The sequence below is a fragment of the Nasonia vitripennis genome, chromosome 3, assembly GCF_009193385.2.
Source record: "Nasonia vitripennis strain AsymCx chromosome 3, Nvit_psr_1.1, whole genome shotgun sequence".
Classification (NCBI taxonomy): Eukaryota; Metazoa; Arthropoda; class Insecta; order Hymenoptera; family Pteromalidae; genus Nasonia; species Nasonia vitripennis.
Genome location: NC_045759.1, coordinates 7,398,608 through 7,422,491, shown reverse-complemented (window position 1 = coordinate 7,422,491; position 23,884 = coordinate 7,398,608). Strand labels below are relative to the sequence as shown.

The window sequence follows — 23,884 nt, the reverse complement described above, 5'->3', positions numbered from 1 at the left end:
TATGTGCCGTGTTATTCGGTGAATGCCGCGGCAGCTCGGTCAAGAGACTCGCTGGACCGCTCCGCGCGCGCGGAACTACTTGTCCTTCTCCTTTTCTCTCTCTCCCCCCCTTCTTTCTCTCTCTCTCTCTCTCAAGGAACGCCGCGCCCGGCCTCGCCTGTATTCAATTCCCTCGATTTCTCGACGACGCGATGCTCGTCGTCGCCAACAGCTCTCGTCATCCCGGTGCGGACAACATACGCCCGCTGCACCGGTGTCCACATATGTCTGTGTACGGTGAAATCGGGGAATCGCGAGGAAAGGAATTTCCAGGAGACGGCTAAGAAGAAGTGGGGTGTATACGACGGCACAGTTATTTCGGCCGGCGCATACTTTGCACGGGCTGCTCTCCCTCTCTCTCTCTCTCTCTCTCTCTACTCTCACTACGTGTGTACCGTTCGCTCGACACGTACTTTATAAGCGTGTATGTGCATACGTAAGAGAATGATAACGAGCGAATTTCGGGATAAACAACGTGAGAGCGATAAACGTTATACTTACGGGTCAAAGAGGCGACGTTACGCAGACAGCGAATTCCCCGAGCGATTGATACAATAACCGAGGCATTATTCATTCGATCGGATCGTTGTACGGAGGCTAATTAACGCGACACTCGTCTCTCGCTGCGGTACGTACGTCCGTGTACATATAGCGCACTCGACGTCGGGTTAAACAACCCAGACGTGAGCGTCTTGAATTACACACAGTCGTGCTCAAGAAGAAGTAAGGCGGGTGAGTTGTAAACTCTCTTCGATGCTGCTGACGAAGCTATAACGTAGAAACAAAATTAAGCTCGTCGCGGGGGTGTAATCCAACGCCGCTGTACTTACACACTCGTTGTTTTCGATTCGACGCGAGAGGAGATCGATAAACCGACAGACGAACTTGACCGCTGGTATACAACTAACATCGAGAGCGAGGAAAAAGTCCCAGTGTGTACTTAAACTCCAAGAGAGAGAAAAAGAGATCGACGAGAGGCAATAATAAACTCGTTATGCCCATCAGGCGCAAGAGAGAGAGAGAGAGAGAGAGAGAGAGAGAGAGAGAGAGAGAGAGAGAGAGAGAGAGACGGATAAATGAAAATACCGATAACGTGCGTCACGCGCCGGCGATTCCCCGTAAGATCGCGTCGCGCAGCTGTATGGCACAACGCGGAATAAAAAACGCGTCGCGCGAACCGTGAGAGAGAGAGAGAGAGAGAGAGAGAGACTCGTCGTTGGCGAACCGTTGCTCGACTTTTTCTGTGCCGATTGGAATCCCTTCAAGATCGCGGGGCGGTTCGTCGCGCCGAGGAAATCTCTTCGCTTCGAACTCTTAGAAAAGACTGTCCCAGGGTCGGTTCTCTCTCTCTCTCTCTCTCTCTCTCTCAGTCTGCGCAGTGTATACCTATGTGTATACGTACATCCGGCGTGCGCTTGTGCGGTTTCTCATTCACATGTGAGCGGGAGACTGTGACTACTCTCGTTTTCTACTCTTTTCGCTGTATACTCGCTCGGTGTATAGGGTAGCTGCAGCGTTTGTTGCTTTTGCGCTGTGTGTGTGTGTGTGTGTGCAGATCTGCGGATGTGGGATATCGCGCTCTGTGTAAACAGTATAAGGATTGATGAAATGGGAGATCGAGACGCAGAAATAGAGAGAAGAGGCTTTATTAAAAGGCGGCGATTTCGAGGCGTCGAGATAAGATCCGTTCCGCGCTTATCTCTTGATATTGTACACATGGCCTTCGTCGGGTATGCGCGCGTTTGTGGAGATAAATCGATATTTTTTTTACTGTATATAATATAGGCTTTTAATTAATAATAAAGGACTGGACAAGAACTATATCGATCGCGTTATCTTTTTAATTTACAGCGAATTCTTTGTCATCGGAGAGGAAGAATGCGCGAGCGCGTGTAAACGAGAGCCGCGTAATGTTTTATTTATACGCTTGTAATGATTCGCATTACGACATATACACAACCTGATTTTCTTTGACAGTCTCTTTAATAAGATTTTTAATCGAAAACGCGTTGCGTAAGGCCGTGCACCGTTATTTATTTACTTTGCGTAATTTGCGCCTTTTTTATCTACTTTTACGTACATTCTTGACTTTATTACACCCGATATTACAGTAATCTCCGGCCGGATTTTAAGAGACGGGACAGGCGTTTACAAGCACAAGTATTATAAACTATATATAACGTGGTTTTGTCAGCAACACGTGTTCCCCCGCTGAAATTTTCGAGGAAAACCCCTCTTCCAGTCTCGTTAACTTATTTGCAAAATTGCCGGCCGCTTCCAGTTACGTCATTATGTTTGGTGAGGAGAGAGAAAAGAATCCGTCTGACGTTTTCGAGACATTCCCGCGATGTTATCTGTGACGGAACGAACTATCTTTAGAACGTGTGTATGGTATAAGCATTGTTTTGATTGTCCAAATACGCTGGAATTCCTCGCGACGGTTAAATTTCGCATCGACGTTCGAAAGCCTCACTAACGAGAAAATGCATGCTGTCAACAGATGTGCGAAAATGAGCGGTAACCGTTCGGAAAAAAAGTCGTGCTGAGCAGAGGCCGCCGTGAGAGTAAAAAGGGTCCCGAGTCGTAAACAGTCGTTCCGCATCAGTCAAGGTCCGTTTGGGTAGTTTTTTTTTTTTTTTCGCGCGCACAGATGTCGAGGGAGAGGCCTTTTTTCGGTTACTTCGGGAAAACGAGCGTTTGTTTCGATCAAATTTATGGCAGTTCCGTGTAATGTTTGTTGATCGTCATCGGAATCGATCGTAAGCTCAATCGAGTCGATAAGTATAATTGTTGTTCACGGTTGATTTGTTATCTCTCTCTCTCTCTCTCGAGAGAGAAGGACAAAGTCTTTCCTTTTAAGCGAAAACTCGACGCACGCGTTTAATTGTCTTATCTTTTTTTCAGTCCTCCTCTATACCGTACACGAACTTCCTAATTCCAGAAAGCACACTGTACACCATCCACGTACACATTCCTCGGCGGACTGCACAACAGTTTCTTCAATTAGCTCTCTTAACTCGTATCATCGTCAAAGTTTCGCACGTACGCCAGAGCTTTCTCGCGTGTGTGTGTGTGTGTGTGCCCCTCGACACATACACACGCGCGCGTAGATAGGAGCTAGTATATCGATGACATCGGTGGCACACCTTTCGAGCGCTCGCGATAAGAAGTCGTTAGTATAGGCTCCGGCTAAAGAGTGTCACGAGAGAGCCACTGTTGGCCCCCGGACGCTCGGGCGCGTGTTGTTCGTTTTATCATCCAGGAGACGACGCGAGTCGTAGTTCTAGTTCTCATCGCGTGGAATTTTCGTATATGTGTCGGTGTTAGCTTGTCAGAAGAGCGAAGGGCAGGAGAAGTCATGGACGATCATCGACGCCGGTCACGGCTTTTTCGTCAATCCGGTGAGCATCGACTTCGCTATAAGATGCGTTAGAATTTTAGCAAAAAGTTGGCATTTTCGAAAGTTGAAAATTCTCCAGGCTAGATCTTGGAAATCAGTGCGTGTCACCGTAAAAATTTCAGCGCTACGTCGCTATGCGCGCCCGTGAGACGGAGATAAGATAGCGAATGCGCGTCGACGCCTCTGTGTGAGTATGTGTGTATAGGTGCGGTGATTTTTTTTTTTCTCTCGAATATATCATAACTCCAACGAGCTTTCGATACGCGGAAAAGTCGCGGATCTCTGCTGCTATAGCGGTGAGGGAAAATCGTTAATACGGCAAAATTGTACTTTCACCCGTCTCGAGGGGGAAATAACTCGGCGTGTATACGCGATGTAAAGTGTCGTGGCACGCTTCCAAAAGAGAAAATCCGTTAGAATCGCTAAGCGCTCGAGAGGTGGTATATTACACTTTTTTTCCTATATTCTTATGCATATATAGGTGTATAGGACTATACGCTTTGTTTTTCACTGCGAGTTTCGTCTTCGCGCCTCGGACGAGAGAGAAATGATGTCACAATGCCGAATGTTAATGAAACGTGATGTCACGCATAACGAGGCTGCGATGCTGTTCCGTTTAACAATATCCGCGAGTGTGTGTGTGTGTGTGTGCGATGCTGCGGCTGCGTGTAAATGAGTCGGAGAAAAAAGTCCGAAGCGTATATGCGGTGAAAATGGTGTCGGGACTAATTTCTATGAATATAATCGTAAGTGTCGAGCCATTTCCATAAGTCAATGGCTGTAGGAAAAATTTCTCCAAAAATCTCTCCACCCACACTCTCCGCGCATCTCTCCGGCGGTCGGTTCAACGAGCTGCATCAGCAGCAGCAGGAACGTCTCTATAGCTCCTCTCAGCCATCCATCCTTTCCCATTAGCATTTCTGCGTGCAGTAGCCGCCGCCGCCGCCGCCGCCGTCTAGCGGTGCACCTGAGCTCGCCCCGGAATGAATACCCGCGTATATGGAATGCATTTAATACGGAGGCGCGCGCGAGCGAGCCTAACGACCAAGAAGAAGAAGAAGGAGGAGGAATCCGAGGCGCACGTAATACGATTTTACTCCAAAGACGCTCTCTCGCTCAGCTCTATACACACACACACACACACACACACGTATATATAGGCAGAGACAGACTCGATTACGCGGCGTGTACTAGCGCGCAGAAAAGCCTCGTTAGAGAGTATGCGCGTTTGCGGCTTTTCTATTCTTACGTAAGCGCGGGTATTATTCTTTCTGTTGTATACCTGTGTATGAGAGGGAGCCGAGGAACGTTTTCTGCCTTGCGAGATGTGCGCGTTTTGCGCTATTGTGTTTTGCGGCCGTCGCGAATTTGCATGAGCCGATGCGGAAGTCGCGAGAGGGAGAGAGAGGATTGCGATAATTATTATGCAGATTTTTACAGGGCCTCGTTAAACGCTCGGCGCGAATTGAAATGGATTTGTTTGCTATATACGTCGTATTATTAAAGAGAGACAAGGCTTGCGCAACAGCGCGATAACCGGAGGGGACAAAAAGAGGAAGCGCCGAAGAAGGGAATCTGGGTAACGCGCGAATGTAACGTATTGCATATATATACGGGAAAGCGATAAGGCGAAAAGCGCCAATTATAGTTTTACACTCCTACCGGTGACTTGCGACACGCGCGCTATCTTCCTACGTTACTACACTTATCCGTACAATGACTCTGCGCGCCAAGTCGTCGTCCGGCACAGAAACGCGCGCCCGTGTATATTATATATATATATATATATATAAATAATTTTTATAAAGGGCAGAGAGGAAGCGCATCGATTTTTCAGCGAGAAAAGCCTCGTATAATATCGGTATATAGAGCGTTTAGAGCCGCAAGCCAAGTGAATCGGCGCGGCGCGGGCGCGGGCGTGGCGGCTATGGAACGTTTCACGCACACGGACACACGGCTCTCTGCGCGCTATACCCCGGCGTATTTCTCTCTCGCTCTCTCTCTCTCTGTCGAATTGTAAAAGAGGAGAATGCTCAATATGGACGATACCGATGTTCCCAGAGCGATTTTGAAATAACCGATATATTTTGTTCTCCTTTATAAAGGAGCACAGTATGAGCCCGGCGCTGGGCCAGGCGCCGAACCTCAGACAAGGTCACAGCTGCAGTCGCCGCAGTACGAGTACAACCAGGCATACTCCTCGTCCGCGGCTTGTCCACCGACGAGGTACGATAGATACAAAGGCGTCGCTCAGATACAGAAGAGAATGACGCAGAGGGAGGATGCCCTCAAGTTCGAGCAGAGCCGCATCAAGTCACTGCAGGAGGAGCGGCTTCTCATCCAGAAGAAGACCTTCACCAAATGGATCAACTCGTTTTTGCTCAAGGTTCGCCTCCCCTATCTCTATCTCGAAACTAAACAATTATTTTTATTTACTTTTTATCATTCTCTCATAATGCAGGCTCGCATGGAGGTGGAGGACCTGTTCACGGACCTGGCCGACGGCAAGAAATTGCTCAAACTCTTGGAGATAATTTCGGGCGAGCGACTCGCCAAGCCCAACAATGGCCGGATGCGCGTCCACAAAATCGAGAACGTCAACAAGTCTCTCGCGTTCTTGCACACCAAGGTATAAACATAACCCCCCGATCTCGACACGTTTTTCCTTGTCATGACTAATCGAGAATCAACTTCGATCGAGCGTCGCTAGCGACGAGTGAAACGACCAATTTTCCCCTGCGCATTGATACCACTTATCTGCTCGGACTATAAAACCGGCCGATGACATCATACAAGCGCGACTCTCTGATCAACAGACTCGTGCGCCAGTCAGATACTTAATGTACTGCTATACGATGCTCGACGGGGAATCATTTTCAGATTTCAAGGCCGGGAGAGCCGATAAATTCGCGATTACGCCGCCGAGAAACAGAGTAGCCGGTTGTTTGAAAATTCGAAGGCGGTTAATCAATTAAACATTGTTGCGCAACCGTAACTTCTCTCTGATGCCTCTTCGAGTGGTGGCAGTTTGCAGCTGTGTGTATAATAGCCGCATTGACGATGCGCGAAACTTTAGAAACTATATACTGTATCTTGAATTCGAAATTCGATTAATATTAATGACGCAGCAGCTTTCTCGAAAAACAAACGGAAAGTCGTATCGCGCTTCTTTTTTCAATTTCTCTCGGTTGAAAAATACACTTTTGCGTCAACGACTATATATACTGGACCGATTTCAATTGGATCTCGCCCGGCGCATTGCTTATGCTAATTTATTCAAGCGCGAATTACCAGAGTAAACACTTTATACAAGAAGACGTAAGAAAAGTTAATTTAATAAGCTCTGCGGAGCGAGCTCTCGCCGTATGTAACTGTAAAACGGGCGACTTTTATATGGATACGCTTCATTTTTTTTCTTCCACGGATCTAGTTTCGCTCGAAAAGTAATGTACCGGCTCTTATAAGGCCGTATGCGTGCGTAAACGGCAGTGACGTTTTCACTGTTATTTTACTTATTACTATTAAAGAGTTTCTCTACGACTATCGCGGAACAAAAGGTGTGGCTCTGAATGGAGTTATTATTTCAAGCAGGATCGCGGCGCTATAGAACAATGAGAAACAATTAACAATTCAATTAATGCATTAGACACCATTGAAGCGTATGAAAACTCCGTTTCTCAGGCCTTGCTCGACTCGCTTACACAAAAAATAAAGTGTACACGTATCCATATTTGGAATCGGAAATTAATATTTTCTCGGAACACAATACTGCAAAATGATTCCCAGTAATGCACGCAACGATCATCTCGTTGTTCGCAGGTTCGGCTGGAGAGTATCGGCGCGGAGGACATAGTTGACGGCAATCCACGTCTGATCCTCGGTCTCATATGGACCATAATCCTGCGCTTCCAGATCCAGGAGATCGAGATCGACGTCGACGAGGAGAACGAGAGCAGCGAGAAGAAATCGGCCAAGGATGCGCTGCTGCTCTGGTGTCAGCGGAAGACTAACGGCTATCCCGGAGTTAACATACAAGACTTTACGGGTATGAATCGCGATATTCGGAATGCGTCGACTCTGTGGTGTATTTATACTGTGTGATAAAAGACGCTATCTTTAGAAGCGTAATTGCGCTTTTTTCGCAAAATTTATCGGCGCAGGCTTTCATTCGCGTTGCGCTATGAGGTCGGGTAAAAAGTCGGCGAGATTGATGATCTTGACGCTTGGTATTTTTATCGGATGGTACACGTCATTGTTGCAAGAAAACGTTGCGCCTTGTGACACTGAATCGCCGGAATCTTCTTTGGTACAGTCAGTTTTTAACGCGGTAAGCGGAGGAAAAATAATGTTGAAAAACAGCGGGATAGTTTTGCATTAGCCAACGGTATGAAATACTCGAGCGCAATGCGCCTAGGTGCGAGAATGTACAAAGTGGAAAACAATAGTTTGTTCAAGTGATCCGAGACCCAACACCGCCAGCTGTACATTCCTCATTTTTTTGTTTTGAAATTTGCTTAAAAATAGCCGCGAGACAGAACTGCAGTTGTATATTCAAGAGTGAGAGATATTGCTCGATGCTTGAAAATTTAATAATCTAGCGTTTCTGTATTTACCAGTAAACACAATTCATAGGACTATCTTCCGCGCGTGAGTAATAAATCAGTCTCACGACAAAACTTGTATTCACTGGCTTACGCAACTTTCCGCGGTTTTCTCGGAACCCTGACAAGGATACAATCGCGTGAAACCTGATGCTTACCCACACATGTCACAATTTTAAAAACCAAATATCTGTACTTACGAGTAATTTTGTCGTCGATATTGTACACAGGATCATGGCGAAGCGGTCTGGGCTTCAACGCGCTGATCCACGCGCATCGCCCGGATCTCGTCAATTGGTCGGACCTGCAACAGACGAAACACATCGACAATCTCAACTATGCCTTCGACGTGGCCAACTCGGAGCTGGGCATTCCTCGGCTCCTCGACGCCGAGGACGTGGACACTGCCAGACCGGACGAGAAGTCAATCATGACTTACGTCGCGTCGTACTATCACACGTTCGCCAGGATGAAGAACGAAATCAAGAGTGGCAAAAGAATTGCGAACGTGAGTATTCTTTTTTTTTTATCGTGGTTTAGGTTGATTATTTCTATGTATTTTTGATGATAATCAAAAATTAATCGTGATTCAGATCGTCGGTCAAATGATGGACGCCGACAAGATGAAAGTCCACTACGGCAAGCTGACAACGGACTTGCTCGAGTGGATCAACCTGAAAATCGTAGTGCTCGAAGACAGAAACTTCCCCAACTCTCTTGAAGGCATTCAACGCGAGCTTCTGGCCTTCAAGCAGTACCGTACCATCGAGAAACCTCCTAAATATAAAGAACGTTCCGAAATCGAAGCTTTATACTTCCACATCAACCTCCGTCTCAAGTCCCTCAACCAACCAGCTTTCGTGCCTCAAGAGGGACAACTCGTCAACGACATCGAGCGCAAGTGGATCGAGCTAGAGCGCGCCGAGCACAGACGCGAGGTTGCTTTGCGAAGCGAGCTTCTTCGTCACGAGAGGCTTGAACAGCTGAACTACAAGTTTGAGCGCAAGAGCGTGTTGCGCGAGGGCTATCTGAAAGAAATGATACAGGTGCTGTCGGATCCACGTTATGGCAGTAATCTGGCACAGGTTGACGCGACGGTGAAGAAGCACGAAGCCATCAGCGCGGATATATTGGCGCGCGAGGAGCGTTTTCACGATCTGACTAACATGTCCGAGGAACTCGTGCGAGAGAATTACCATGGACTCGAGCGTGTGCAGGCCCGCGAGCAGCAGGTGTTGCAGCGATGGCGCGATCTTCTGGGTCTGTTGGATAGGCACAAGGCCAATCTGTCGGCGCTGTGTTCGCTGATGAGCCTTATGCGGGAGATCGAGACTACTCTTGCGAGCGTGCAGGAGCTGCAGTTGAGCTTCCAGAGTACCGAAGTGGGACCACATTTACTTGGAGTAGAGGATCTGCTGCAGAGGCACAGTTTGCAGGAGTTACAGGTTACCGCTTTAGGAGAGAGCCAACGTAGGTTAGCCAGGCAAGCTGCCCAGGTGCAGACTCAGGTCGCGGCTCAGACACAGCAGGCGCAGCCGCACGCGCTTAGCAAGGAGGCTGCCTTGCTGGAGGCCAAACTTGAACAACTCAACAAAGCTTATGGACAATTAGGTAAGTGTGAGAATGTGTTTTTGTAGTAATGCTTTGATTTTTTTTTCCTGATTAATTAAATTTAACGCATCATTACCGTTCTTTAGGAGAGTACAGTAAAGAACGAAAGGCCAGGTTGGAAGACGCCCGGAACTTCTTTCAGTTCCTGCAGGACCACGAAGACGAAGAGTCTTGGTTAGTGGAACGTCAAAGAATCTGCAGAGCTGGAATAGTGGCGAAAGATCTGCGAGCATTGATATCGCTACAACAGAAACATAAGGCACTAGAGGATGAAACAAAGACGAGAAGACCCAAGTCGGAACAGTTAAGCCAGGCAGGTAGAAGACTGGTTTGCGAACAACATCCATCTGCTCCGGAAATCGAGAACAGGCTGGAGTCGTTGCAGGAACACTGGAGGGTTCTCGAGGAACTGTTAGCGTTGAGAAAAAAACAGTTAGAAGAAGCAGCAGAGGCCTTGCAGTTCTGCGCGGACGCCAACGAAGCGGACTCGTGGATGAAAGAGAAAATGGCACTCGTTGCATCGGAGGACTACGGGGTGGACGAGCCTTCAGCACAGGCCCTTCTTCAGCGGCACAAAGACCTCGAGGGCGAGCTTAACGCCTACCGCGGTGACCTACAATCACTTAACGCCCAGGCCGAACGATTACAGCGCGCCGGCATCTCTGCCCTCCAAATTGATCAAACGCAAAATGCTGAAAACGAGCAGGCTGAGCCACTGGCCGAACTAGAGCAGGAGGAGTGGACGCAGGAGGTCAGACTCGTTCCTCAGGATGAGTGGGTTGACGAAATCGTCGAACGCACCGAGCCCAGGACTGTGCTGGAAGAGAGGCTTGTTCCGCAGGTCAGGAGTCTCTATCCATTCAGCGGACAGGGTATGCAGATGGTCAAGGGCGAGGTGATGTTATTGCTGAACAAGACGAACCCCGATTGGTGGAGCGTAAGGAAAGCGGATGGCACAGATGGTTTTGTACCGGCTAGCTATGTCCGCGAAGTTGAACCTAAAGTCATTCAGGTACAAGTACGCAAACCCGAACGAGTCAGAGTAACGCAACGAGTGAAGAAGACGCGAATGGTTCGTCAAGTGGTACCAGTCAGGCGTGTCAAATCCACCCGCTCGGCCGTGAAACCAGTGCGACGTGCGGCTGTCAGCGACAACGAGAACCTAGAGAAGCGCATGAAGAAGATCAACGACACTTACGGTCAACTCCAGGAGCTGGCGACACGCCGCCACGCACTGCTCGAAGATGCTATTCGACTGTATGGCTTTTATCGCGAATGCGACGACTTTGAGAAGTGGATCAAGGATCGAGAAAAGATGCTCAAGGCAGATGACTCGCGCGACAACGTCGAGACGGCCAAGCGAAAGTACGAGAAGTTCCTTACAGACCTATCGGCATCAGGCAAGCGTGTCGAGGCGATCGACGCTGCGGTCGAGGAGTTCGTCACGCAGGGACACAGCCAGTTGGATAAAGTCAGAGCTAGGCAGAGGCATATCCATCAGCTGTGGGAACATCTGAACTGGTTGAAAGCACAGAAAGAGAAGAGTTTGGAGGGTGCTTCGAGCGTGGAGTTGTTCAACAGAACGTGCGATGAGGCGCACGACTGGATGCTGGAAAAGATAACACAGCTGGACACAGCAGAATTGGGACCGGATCTAAAAACGGTTCAAGCACTGCAGAGAAGGCATCAGCACCTTGAACGCGAACTGGCACCAGTGGAGGAGAAAGTAAGAGATTTAACTTTTTTTTTTATCAAGAATCAAGATTCCGTGATATTAATATTTTCTTATCGTGTGAATTTTTCTCCTAGGTTCGAAAAGTTAATTTATTGGCCAACAGCGTTAAGAGTACTTACCCCAATGAACTGAACAATGTAAACGCTAGGCAAAACGAAATACGCGATTTGTGGCACAAAGTTCAAAATAAAGCCCGAGAACGTCGGTCACGATTGGAAGACGCTGTCGGACAGCAAATCTTTATGAACAGCTCAAAGAATTTGATCAGTTGGGCAACGGAAACTCTGGAAACAATGAACGTTGAAGAACCTGTAAGAGATATCGCAACAGCCGAGAAACTCAGGAAACAGCACGTAGAACTCGGTGAAGAAATTAAAACGAAGGAAGATGAGTGAGTAATTTATTTAACTATACATTCATAATTTTTTTGGTATCTAATAATGCAAATTAATCGTTTAAAATAAGATTCCGGGAAGTCGAAGCTCTTGGAGGTCAGCTGCTGTTGAGAAATCCAGCTCTGAATGAGGTAAAGGAACGCCACGAGAAACTTCACGGATTGTACGACAACGTCACGTCGACTTGGTTGTCCAAAGAAGCGTGGCTAGAACAGTGCCTTGAGTTACAACAATTTAATCGCGAAGCTGATCAAATCGATGCAACGACTAGCTCGCATGCCACCTTCCTGGAGTTCACTGATCTCGGAGAATCTCTAGATGACGTCGAGGCTTTATTGAAACAGCATGAAAAATTCGAAAACACGCTTCATGCACAGGACGACAGGTTGAAGGTGTTTAGCGACGTTGCTGACAAACTCATAGCTCAGGATCACTACGATAAAAACAAGTAAATATTTTAATTTTTTGCTGCACTATCTGTTTTTTATTTTCGAACTATTTCTACAATCATGAATAACGTATTTTAGTATCAATGAGAAACGGAATCAAGTTCTCGCCCGACGTGCCACAGTCAAAGAGGCAGCGCAACGCCGTCGAGCAGCTTTGCAAGCCTCGGAATATTACCAGCAGTTTTCCGCCGAAGTAGATGATCTGAAGGACTGGTTAAGTGACAAGATGAAAACCGCATCGGATGAGACTTACCGTGATTTGAACAATCTTGAGCGCAAGCTCCAAAAGCACGAAGCTTTCGAAAGGGAACTAAGGGCTAATGAAGGACAGCTACGAGCAGTTAACAAGGCTGGAAAAGCTTTAATATCCGAGGAAAATTACAGATCTGAGGACGTTGGAAAAGTCTTGGAAGATTTGAACAAACAATGGGATGAGTTAGTTGTGTTATCCATGGAAAAGGGCAGACGATTGCGCCAAGCTGCCGCGCAACACGGATATAACAGAATCATAGAAGACGCTCGACTCGATTTGGAAGAGATTGAAAATTCCCTGGCGAGCCAAGAAGTTGGTCAGGATTTGCGTAACTGTAAAGATCTTCTTAAGAAACACCAGCTTCTGGAGACGAAATTAGGGCAATGGGAGCAAAAGGTGAACGACCTCGTACAAATGGGACAAGAGATGGCTCACGAAGGTCACTTCGATGCACCAAACATTTTAAAAACTAGTCAAGACACTCAGAAGAAGTTCCAAAGTCTCAAGGAACCGGCAAAAAGACGCCGTGAAGCTCTAGAGGAAAGTCTACGATTCCACAAGTTTGGTTTCGAATTAGACGCAGAATTGCAATGGATCAACGATCATTTGCCTCAAGCAACGTCTACCATGATGGGCCAGAACTTGCATCAGACGCAATCTCTGCACAAGAAGCACAAGAAGTTCGAAGCGGAAGTACAGGGTCACGAACCAATGATCATGAAAACTCTGGCTTCTGGTCAAGGACTCATCGATCAAGCGCATCCTGAACGAAAGAAGGTATGCGGAATTTCGTTACGAAAATTCATTATTTACAACATCCTAGATATTTTGAATCACGTTTTCACAAGGGTTGCTTGTCTTGATTTTTACAATGTTTTCTTCATCTGGGATGTCAAATTTGGTATACACACATGAAACGTTTTTATAATATTTATATACAAGTACAGTTGTACGATTTTTATACAGCTGGAGCACTATTTCATCTTTTGGTTCGGTTGAGGTAAGAAGGAGGACTATGTGAGCCAAAAGCGCACTCGTAAAAACGTACATCAGATGTGTGCTTTTGGAATTGCGTGATCAATTAGATAAAAATAGCAAACATTTCAGAGAATGCTTTAATTCACAATTTTTATTATTTATGGCTTCCTTTTGGTTATATACTGCTGTTGTCGTTGTCACTTTTATTATGATTTCACTAAAGTTTTCGTTTTAATTTCTCAAACACCAAACTCGATTTACGTTCATTGTTTTCATCGTTTTCACGAACTATGGCTGTCGATGTTCGTGCATGAACTTCACAAACGCTGTATTAGCGACACATCGTTCACATTTGTTGGATTGATTATAAGCTTTTAATAATGTTTTACCTTTAATAACTACTTATACTTATTGTGTTTTGCAGCTGTTTTATTAAAAAAAGCAAATTATTGTAGCAGTTTTTTTAAAACTACGTATTATGTTTAATCTAGATTCAAGACCTATGCGATACGTTGAGCAGCGCATGGAACCACTTGCGAGAAAAGGGAGCTGAGCGAAGTCACGCTCTGGACTTGTCCCTGAAAGCCCAAGAATTCTTCTTTGAAGCCGGCGAGGTAGAAAGCTGGCTCGTCGAGAAGAACGACGTTCTCAATTCCACCGATTACGGACGAGATCGTGATGCAGCCACTAAGTTGCTCACGAAGCACAAGGCTCTCGAACTCGAACTGGACACCTACAACGGCATTGTCACGGAGATGGGCAACACTGCCTCGACGATGATCAACGCCAAACACCCGGACAGCAAGGCTATAGCCAACAAGCAACAGGCTATTGCCCAGCAGGTCAGATCCCTCCAACGTCTGGCTACTCTGAGACAGCAACGTCTCATGGAGAGTATGTATCGGCACGAGTACTTCCTCGAGAGCCGAGAACTCGAGCAGTGGATAAAAGAACAAGAACAGACTGCCTCCTCCGAGGACTATGGACAGGATTACGAGCACCTGTTGCTTCTTCAAGCCAAATTCAATGATTTTAAACACAGGATAGAGGCCGGGTCGGAGAGGTTCAATCAGTGTCAAGTCTTGGCGAAGAAGTTAATTGCAAATGAGAGTCCGTACATTCAGGACATCGAGAAGAGACAAGAGCAACTTGGGTAAGGAAAAATAAATTTATTGGTTTAAGGGTTCTATGAGTTTTTTTTCTTTTTTTTTCATTAAACGTAACTCGATTTTAGTTTTGTAAATATTATATACTTGTTAGACTATGCCTATAGTTATTGTCTGATAGTGTCAATGCTGTTGCATGTATAATAACATTCAAATATATAAAACTCTTGAGTGAGATAATATTTCTAAAGATATGGTCAGGTGTGGCACGGTTTCTTTAGTAAGGATGAGGGTAAACTAACATTAACCACTTTTCTGTACATAAATTGACTATATAGAAACGGTGAAGACGATCCGGTACTCGAGGTGGCTCAGTTGCATGCCAAGATGTGGTAAGTCCGTTTGAGTGTGCAGTCTTGCCTTGGTTACTTTATGATTATTATTCGATATAACATAAATTAAGGTCCTGTACATGGAATTAACACAGTAGTAGACGAATAACCTCCCTCGCTAAAACGCCAAACGCTCAGATCAAACTGATCAGCCTAGAATTGATAATTGAACATTTATTTCACTTTCAGCGAGTCGTGGCAGCACCTCCTGAAGCTTGTGCGCAACCGAGAACAGCGATTACAAGCAGCAGGTGAGATCCATCGTTTCCACCGGGACGTTGCTGAGGCTCTCTCCCGGATCCAAGAAAAGAAAGCCGCATTGCCTGACGATCTTGGCAGGGATTTAAACTCAGTTCTGGCGCTCATTCGACGCCACGAGGGCTTTGAGAATGATCTGGTTGCGCTCGAAGCGCAGCTACAGGTACTGGTGGAAGATGCTGCTAGGCTCCAGGCCCTTTACCCGGGTAATAACGCCGCCCACATCGACCAACAGCAAAAGATTGTGCTGGCCAACTGGGAGGAGTTGAAGGAGAGATCGGCTCACCGTAGGGATCAGTTGCAAGCCAGTTGCGATTTGCAGAGATTCTTAACGCAGGTCAGGGATCTGACAAATTGGACGGCCGGTCTGTGCGCGACCATGTCGACGCAAGATAACGTACGCGATGCTGCTAGCGCGCAGATTCTAAAGGCCGAACACGAGGCACTGAAAGGAGAAATCGAAGCGAGAGAGGACACCTTTAGCAATGTTCTCGACCTTGGCGAAGCCATGGTTCAAACTGGACACTATGCAGCAAGCGTGAGTAAACTTTTGCTTTTTTCATTACTGTTGAAGATAGTTTTTTTAAAGCCGGGATGTTTTTGTTAATACTATAGGAAGTCGAAGAAAAGTGTAGCCAACTCCTAGACGAGCGCCAGAAGCTCCACACGGCCTGGCAACAGAAGAAGATTCATCTGGATCAACTGATAGACCTACACTTTTTCCTGCGTGATGCCAAGCAACTCGACAATCTCTCCACGACCCAAGAGGCTGCCTTGAGCAACGACAATTTTGGTGTGTCAGTTGAGGAGGTCGATGCTCAGGTGAAAAAACACAACGAGTTTGAAAAACTGTTGATCACGCAAGAAGACAAGCTGGCCGCATTACAAGAGCACGGCAGCAAATTGTTATCGCAGAATCACTTCGAGTCGCGTACGATAGCCAAACGACTTGATGAAGTGATCAAAAGACGAGCGAAAATACGCGAGCTGTGCAACGCCAGAAAGGCAAGATTAGAGGCTGGACTATTGCATGCACAGTTCGTAAGGGATGTCGGTGAAGCTGAATCTTGGATCGGTGAAAGGCAGAAGAAGCTCGAGGCTGAAGCTTCAAAGGGACAGGTCTCTAGTTTAGAGGACAAGATTAAGAAATTGCAGAAACACCAGGCGTTCCAAGCTGAATTGGCAGCCAATCAAAGTCGCATTGAGGAAATTAAAGTGAAGGGAGAGACGTTGTTGATGCATAAGCATCCGGCAAGTGCCGAAATTCGACAGCAACTTGATCATCTTCTATCTTCGTGGAAGAAACTTCTAATCGAATCGGAGAATCGTGGCAGAGGCTTGGAAGAAGCGCAGGACATTCTCGACTTCAATAACCAGGTTGAGAAGATCGAAGCTTGGATTCGAGACAAAGAAATGATGGTACAAGCCGGAGACATTGGTAAAGACTACGAGCACTGTTTGAGTCTGCAGCGTAAACTGGACGACGTCGACAGCGACATGCGAGTTGACGACGCCAGAATCAAAACGATCAACGCACTGGCAGATAAGCTGATTAAGCAGGTTGTTAGTGTTGTTTCGTCTATATGTGTTTGCTCATATTGAAATCGCGTATCTCATAAATTTATCTTAAATATATTTATTTCATTACAGGAAAAAGATGAAGAAACTAAAGCGATCCAACAACGTCGAGATGGCTTCAACAATAAATGGCGTGGGTTACAAGGAGCTCTTGGCGCGTATAGAGAAACGTTGGCAGGGGCCCTGGAGATCCACTTGTTCAATCGCGATATCGATGATACGAACCAACGTGTCGTAGAGAAATCTCTGGCCATGAACACGAATGACGTTGGAAAAGACTTGGCTGGCGTCGATCACTTGCAGCGTAAACAGGAAGCGATGGAGAGAGATATGACTGCCATCGAAGGCAAATTGAAGGAACATCAAACGGAGGCACATATTCTTTCGCAAAAATACCCGGAAAAAGCTTCTCAGATTAATGGAATCCTTTCGGAATTGGAGACTAACTGGAGCGAGTTGCAACGTTTGACAAGCGATCGTCGACAGGCTCTCATCCAAGCTTATACATTACACAAGTTCCGTGCAGAACTGCGCGAATTAGAAATTTGGGTGGCGGAGACCATCAAGCGTATGAATGAAGTGGAACCGCCAACGACTATCTTGGAGGCCGAAGCCTTGCTTGAACTACACCAAGAGAGAAAGGCGGAAATCGATGGCAGGCAGGATACCTTTAAGGCGCTTGGAGAGCATGGGCGTAAGCTGATTCCCATGGGAGAATTCATACAAGAGAGTTTGGACCATTTAGAGCAGTTGCAACAGGAATTGAATGACGCCTGGCTTTCGGGTAAGCAGAAACTCAAGCAGGCTCATCAACTACAATTATTCAAGGAGCAAGCTAATCAAGCCGATAGCTGGCTTGCAACGAAAGAAGCATTCCTAAACAACGATGATCTCGGAGACTCGTTATCTGGAGTCGAGAAATTAATGCGAAAACATGAAGATTTTGAGAAAATGTTGACGCCTCAACTCGGACGAATCGAGGAGCTAGAAAAGTTCGCAAGCGCTGTTCTTGCTGAAGGCCACGCTGACGCGCCGAGTATAAAGTCGAGATTAGCAGCTGTTTGCGCGCGCAGAGACAAGCTCAAGAACAGTGCTCTGGCCAGGCGAAATAAACTGGTGGAAAGTCGACGTCTTCACCAGTTCTTGCGTAACGTCCTGGAAGTCGAAGGTTGGCTTCACGAGAAGCAACAAGTGGCGAGCGACGAGAACTATCGTGATTCTACAAATCTGCAGAGCAAGATTCAGAAGCACGTGGCATTCGAGAGTGAATTGGCTGCTAACAAGGGGCGAGTGTCCGCTGTCACTACCGAGGGCGAGGCGCTTGTCAAGGAAGACCACTTCGCTTCCAAGGAAATTCAAGAGCGCCTTGATGAGCTGGAGGCTGAGTGGGAGCTTTTACAGGAAACCAGTAAATTAAAGAAGAACCGACTAGATGACGCTTACCAAGCGCTACTGTTTAGTCGAACTCTAGACGAGTTCGAAGCCTGGATCGACGAAATCGAAACGCAACTGCAGTCCGAGGATCACGGTAAGGATCTGTCGAGCGTTGCCAATTTGCTGAAGAGACATACCAATCTGGAGAACGACGTGATGAGCCATAACGAAACTTGCGAGTCTATCAAGGAAACCGCAGCTAATTTCCAACGTGCCAAACATTTCATGAGCGAGGAGATTCAAGAGAGAGCAGCGACTACTATTACCAGGTATCATGGGCTGCAAGAACCTATCCAAATTCGTAGGGACAATCTAGAAGATGCCAAACTTCTTCATCAATTCGCAAGAGACGTAGAGGACGAGTTGCACTGGCTATCTGAGAAGGAAGTTCTCGCCGGCAGTAAAGATCTCGGTAGCTCGTTAACGACTGTGCAACGGTTACAGAAGAAACATCATGCGCTTGAAGCTGAATTAATTTCACGAGAACCAGTGGTCGCTTCGCTGGCTAGCAGAGCTACTGCCATGGTTAGGAGCGGTCACTTCGCATCGGAGAAGATCGAATCCCTGTCTCGAGAGTTGCAAGAAAAACTTATGCACCTGAGAGATCTTGCAAGCGTAAGGAAGCTGAGGTTGCTCGACGCCGTGGAATCACAAATGGTACTTAATCGTCTTGATATTAATACTGTTGGTTTGTAGTGTTAACTTAAACTTTTGTAAACCTTTTTCTATTTACAGTTCTATGCTGAAGCGGCGGAAGCTGAACAATGGATCAAAGAAAAACAACCGTTGTTGAACTCGACGGATTACGGTAAAGACGAGGATTCAGTCCAGTCGTTGTTTAAAAAGCTAGAGGGAGTTGAACGTGATCTGTGTGGATTTACGAGTACAGTCGAAAATTTGAAAAAATTGTCGAAGGGATTGGTTGAAAGGCACCACTTTGACAGTAAAAATATAGCTTACAAGCAGTCAGAGATCGAGCATAAGTTCGAAAATTTACAAAACTTGAAAGAGAAGAGATCTCAAAGACTACTGGAAAGTGAAAAATACCACAGATTTATCATGCAGGCCGATCAAGTTATAGAATGGATCGGAGATCAAACAACGGTACGTTTTTATTTTCTTAAATATAATTAATAGTTTCCGACGCATGTGCTTTACAAATAAAATCATTTTTATTGACTCTACAACAGATCGCCGCATCAGAAGACTATGGTTGCGATGTAGAACACGTTGAGCTGCTCATTCAGATGTTCGAGAACTTTTTGTCCAGTCTGATCAGTAGCGAGAACCGAATGACCGGTATAATCGAAGCTGGCCAGAAGCTTCTCGAAGAAAAGAATCCCGAGTCTAGCAAGATCCACAGCAAGATCGACGAGACCAAACAGCAGTGGGAAGACTTAAAAGAATTGGCGCACGCGCGTCAAGAGGCGCTTGCCGGTGCCAAACAGGTGCACATGTTTGACCGAACGGCCGATGAGACCATCTCTTGGATTCAGGAAAAAGAGGCAACTCTAGGTTCCGATCACGAATACGCCCATGATTTAGAGACAATCCAGGCACTTGTTCGCAAGCACCAAGGCTTGGACACCGATTTGGGTGCGGTAAAAGAACAGGTCGAAGCAGTGATGGAAGAAGCGTCAAGGCTAGCGGCACTGTTCCCTGATGCGACAGAACACATTGCCGTGAAACACGAGCAGGTGGACGAGTCCTGGAACGATCTTCTCGAGAAAGCTGCTCAACGTAAGGGCAAACTCGTTCAAGCAGAACAGCTTCAAGCTTACTTTGACGAGTACCGGGATCTCATTTCCTGGATTAACGAAATGGTCGCCAAGGTCACGGCCCCAGAACTGGCGCGTGATGTTCCTGGGGCTGAGGCCCTCATTTCACGGCATAACGAGTACCGGGCCGAGATTGACACGCACGACGACGCATTCAGCAAGTTCTACAAAACTGGCCAAGCTCTCGTGCAGCAAGGACACTTCCTCGCCAAAGAGATTCAAGAGAAAGTATCCGTGCTAAGACAAAGGAGTCAGATTTTGGAAGAAACGTGGGAACAGAGGAAGCTCATATATGAACAGAACCTGGATACTCAAACTTTCAAAAGAGACGCTGAGACGCTGGAGAACTGGATCGCGAGCAGAGAACCGATGCTGAGGGACGAACAGTACGGTGAATCGATACCGCAGGTCGAGGAGTTGATCATGAAACATCAAGACTTTGAAAAGACCATCGAAGCACAGGAAGAAAAGTTTAATGCGATCAAGCGTATAACAATGGTAAGCTATAAACTAATCCTTGAAACTATGGTTTTATTTTTTAGTGTAAAACTAATAAAAACATTTGTAATTTTTTAAGCTTGAAAAGGCCTTCCAAAAGCAACTCGAGACCGAAATGGCAGCGAGACAGGCCGAGAAGGAACGCGTCGAAAAAGCGCGTTTGGAGGAACGCAAGCGCAAGGAAGTGCAAAGGATTACGGAAGAACGAAAACGGGAAGAAGAACGGAGACGTTACATAGAAAGTCCGCGTCACGTGTCACGGGATGAAATGAACGGCACTTACGATGATCATGAAACGATGAACAGGCAAGTAGTCGATAATTCAATCAGCTATATTTTCTTGTTAAAATTATGAATACTAAATGACTTTTTATATTTTAACAGGTCATCTTCGCCCATGAAAGGCGGAGCAGGCGATGCATCGCAGAACACTCCAACTACGAGTAAATCTTACGGTGGTCTACACCACATGTTGAGCGACAGACTGAGAAGAAGTAAGCTTTCTGTTTATTTAATCATCTATATTTCTACTTTTTTAAAGTAAATATACCAATTAATATTAATGTATGTTTGAATGATAGCATCAGCCGCTGACATTAAACGAGCCGAAAGTATGAAGGTAGACACGAAAAAACCAAAGAGAACACCAAGCTTTACCACAAGACGAAGAACGCAAAGCTTTAGAAAGCATCAAAGAATAGAAAACGTCGACTCGTTACCACCAGTAGAAATCCAAGGTGTACTCGAAAGAAAGCATGAGCTCCAGAGTGGAGGCAAAAAGGCTGCAGTGCGCTCCTGGAAGCCGTATTACACTGTTCTATGCGGGCAGCTATTGTGCTTCTTCAAGGACATTGATGACTTCCAGTCGAGCAAAGCCGCAACTGCACCGATCAACATATTCCATGGAACTTGTGAGAGAGCCGAGGATTACACGAAGCGCAAGAACGTCTTCCGATTAAAATGCACGGATGGCTCGGAGTTCTTGTTTTTGGCATCTAGCAAGCAAGACATGGAAGATTGGGTTAACAAAATTTCATTCCACGCTAAACTACCGCCTAGCCTTCAACTTATGAGTTACGATGATTCACACAAGGACCTAGAGGGAATACAGAATTTGTCGCCCGATCACTTGGACGACGCACCGTCTACTGGTAGCAGCCACGCATCAACGCCGGAAATGGAGCGTAAGAATTCTGTAATCAGACGTGACGTTACACCAAATGCAAGTCAAGGTCCAGCAGATTTGTCGCCGAAACAGCAACAGCAACACCAACCGCAAGTTCATAAAAAGCGATCAGATCCGAACAGGAATTCAGAAAATGTAGGAAGGTCGACTCCCGACACACAGCCACAGAAAGAATTCTTACAAATGTACATGCAACAACAGCAGCAACAGCAACACCATCATCACCACCCAATGCAGCAACAGCAGCAGCAACCGCAACCGAGGCCTCACGACCAGCATGTCAATCAACAACACCTAGCGATGCACTCAAACGAGAAACCGCCAATACCACCCAGAGGAGCACCTCCGCCGGTTCCCGCAAGATCGCCGAGCTTCGACAATACCGTGCCACTCAGACGAAATGGTAATTATTTTCTTATTTGAATTATGCGACGTTGTACACTGTATTTTATAATAAATGAGTATCATTGAAGATGTAGAGCAACACTATGGACAGCAAAATAGGCCACAATCCTATCAACCAACAAGTGGAAACATGAACCTAAACGGTACCTCTGGTCAGTACAACGCGAATGATGGTAGTTGGCATAGACCGCCTAATGTAGAACACAATGCCCATTACCAACAACAAGGTATACGCACTGCCAGTAAAATGATTGTTCCAACTTCTTTTGTGCATGAACAATAAGTTAACTGTTTTCTAACAATCGATTTTTTTCGTAGAAATCGTGCCTCCGTTACCCTCGACTGCTCCTCCGCCTTCGAATAAAATAGCTCATTGGAATAGCCCTCATGATAACGGTAAGTTTTGAAATTTAAATATCAGTCTAAATTATGTAACTGCTTGTTCTAGAACTCCGTTAATTTTTTTTTGCGTTATAGCTTATGGAAATTTCCCAGTCAATTCGAGGCAGGTGAGTCAAAAATCTTCAACAACCGTTATTCATTAAAAACAAGGAGTAAAATCTTATCTGTTATCTGTTAAAGATTGCTGGACATCAAATGAACACATTTACCGGTAGACCAACTTCATTACCTCCTTACGTAGCACCACCGATGGCTTCATCCCCAACAAGTCCTCCGAGTATTTCCGTAGTGGACGGGGCCGGTCGCCGAGCGTCCGAGAGTGGATCGGAAAGCGAACAGAGTTTCGGCGGTTCGCGGAAAGATCGCGACTACAAGAAAACTTCCGTACTAAGTAACTTGTTTGGTCGGCGCAAAAAGCCCTCGCAATAATAGTTTATATATATACACACACACACACACACACATATATATATATATATATATATATATATATATATATATATATATATATATATTTGGTAACAGCTGGACTGCGAGATTAATTTTTTATTGAGATACGTCTCAAACCTATCGGGTGACTGTAACATCTAACCTCTGATCGAGTACTTGTTCGTTTTTAAATTATTTTTATTTGCATAACATGAAATAATTGTTTTGAGGCTCTGCGCGCCTTTAAACGTATAAACGTTTTGAACTTTGTCGATAATAATTGAAATCTTCTTTTGAATACTTTTTTGCCTGTTGATTTAATAAAGAATGATTGTTAAAATACTCGCGTGTTAAGAAAAAAAGCAAGAAATCATCAAAAAAATTATTTTCCGATTCAAGTGAACCTTGAATTTGTTTATGAAATGATCAAAGTTCTATAACAACCATCAAATAAGCCAATAAGTAACAGTAATCAAGATAGAGGAATCAAAACTCATCAACAGTAAATAAATGAATGTAGGACATACATACACCGGCTTATAATGTACCTGACCATTGAATTGAAAAGAAAATAAGATTATAAATTACGCGACTGTAGCGCAAGAGATTTGTATGTTTATTTTGTAGATGATTTAATATATATTTTATTGTGTTGAATAATATTGTATATTCAAGACTATACTATTCGGGAACAACTACTGTATTAAGATGTATGTTGTATGAAATCAAATTTATATAATATAGTTTTGGAATAAAAAGCTTATCTTTTGTAAGAATGAAACACCATTGTAAGCTATAATATGTAAAGTGTATGCTTAATTAATTACATATGCATTTAGTCGTACTTCAGATTATTTTTTATTATTATTTATGCTATGCTTTGGTGTCGTAGTACTAATACATTGTAAGATCTATAATCAAGTCTAATTAATAAAAGACGTGACTGATTTAATTTTT

General features: G+C 45.5%; 1 protein-coding gene across 3 annotated transcripts; it reads left to right on the top strand.

The window, feature by feature from the left end:
* The first annotated feature begins 1,402 nt into the window (after window positions 1–1,402).
* On the top strand, window positions 1,403–23,884 carry LOC100122788 (spectrin beta chain, non-erythrocytic 1). Of its 3 annotated transcripts, none has more exons than XM_031926600.2 (24): window positions 1,403–3,440; window positions 5,545–5,825; window positions 5,901–6,068; window positions 7,259–7,484; window positions 8,271–8,548; window positions 8,634–9,651; window positions 9,738–11,377; window positions 11,461–11,777; window positions 11,852–12,229; window positions 12,309–13,260; window positions 13,953–14,614; window positions 14,906–14,959; window positions 15,149–15,755; window positions 15,833–16,777; window positions 16,868–18,886; window positions 18,965–19,333; window positions 19,420–20,505; window positions 20,585–20,811; window positions 20,890–20,999; window positions 21,087–22,094; window positions 22,165–22,338; window positions 22,415–22,492; window positions 22,574–22,605; window positions 22,679–23,884. In XM_031926600.2, the coding sequence occupies exons 1-24, from the start codon at window positions 3,398–3,400 to the stop codon at window positions 22,925–22,927; spliced, it is 12,921 nt and encodes a 4,306-aa protein (XP_031782460.2). In that variant the 5' UTR covers window positions 1,403–3,397; the 3' UTR covers window positions 22,928–23,884. The 3 variants fall into 3 exon arrangements, with proteins under 3 accessions (XP_031782460.2, XP_031782459.2, XP_031782461.2); XM_031926599.2 differs by having other exon boundaries at window positions 15,833–16,780; XM_031926601.2 differs by lacking the exon at window positions 14,906–14,959 and having other exon boundaries at window positions 15,833–16,780.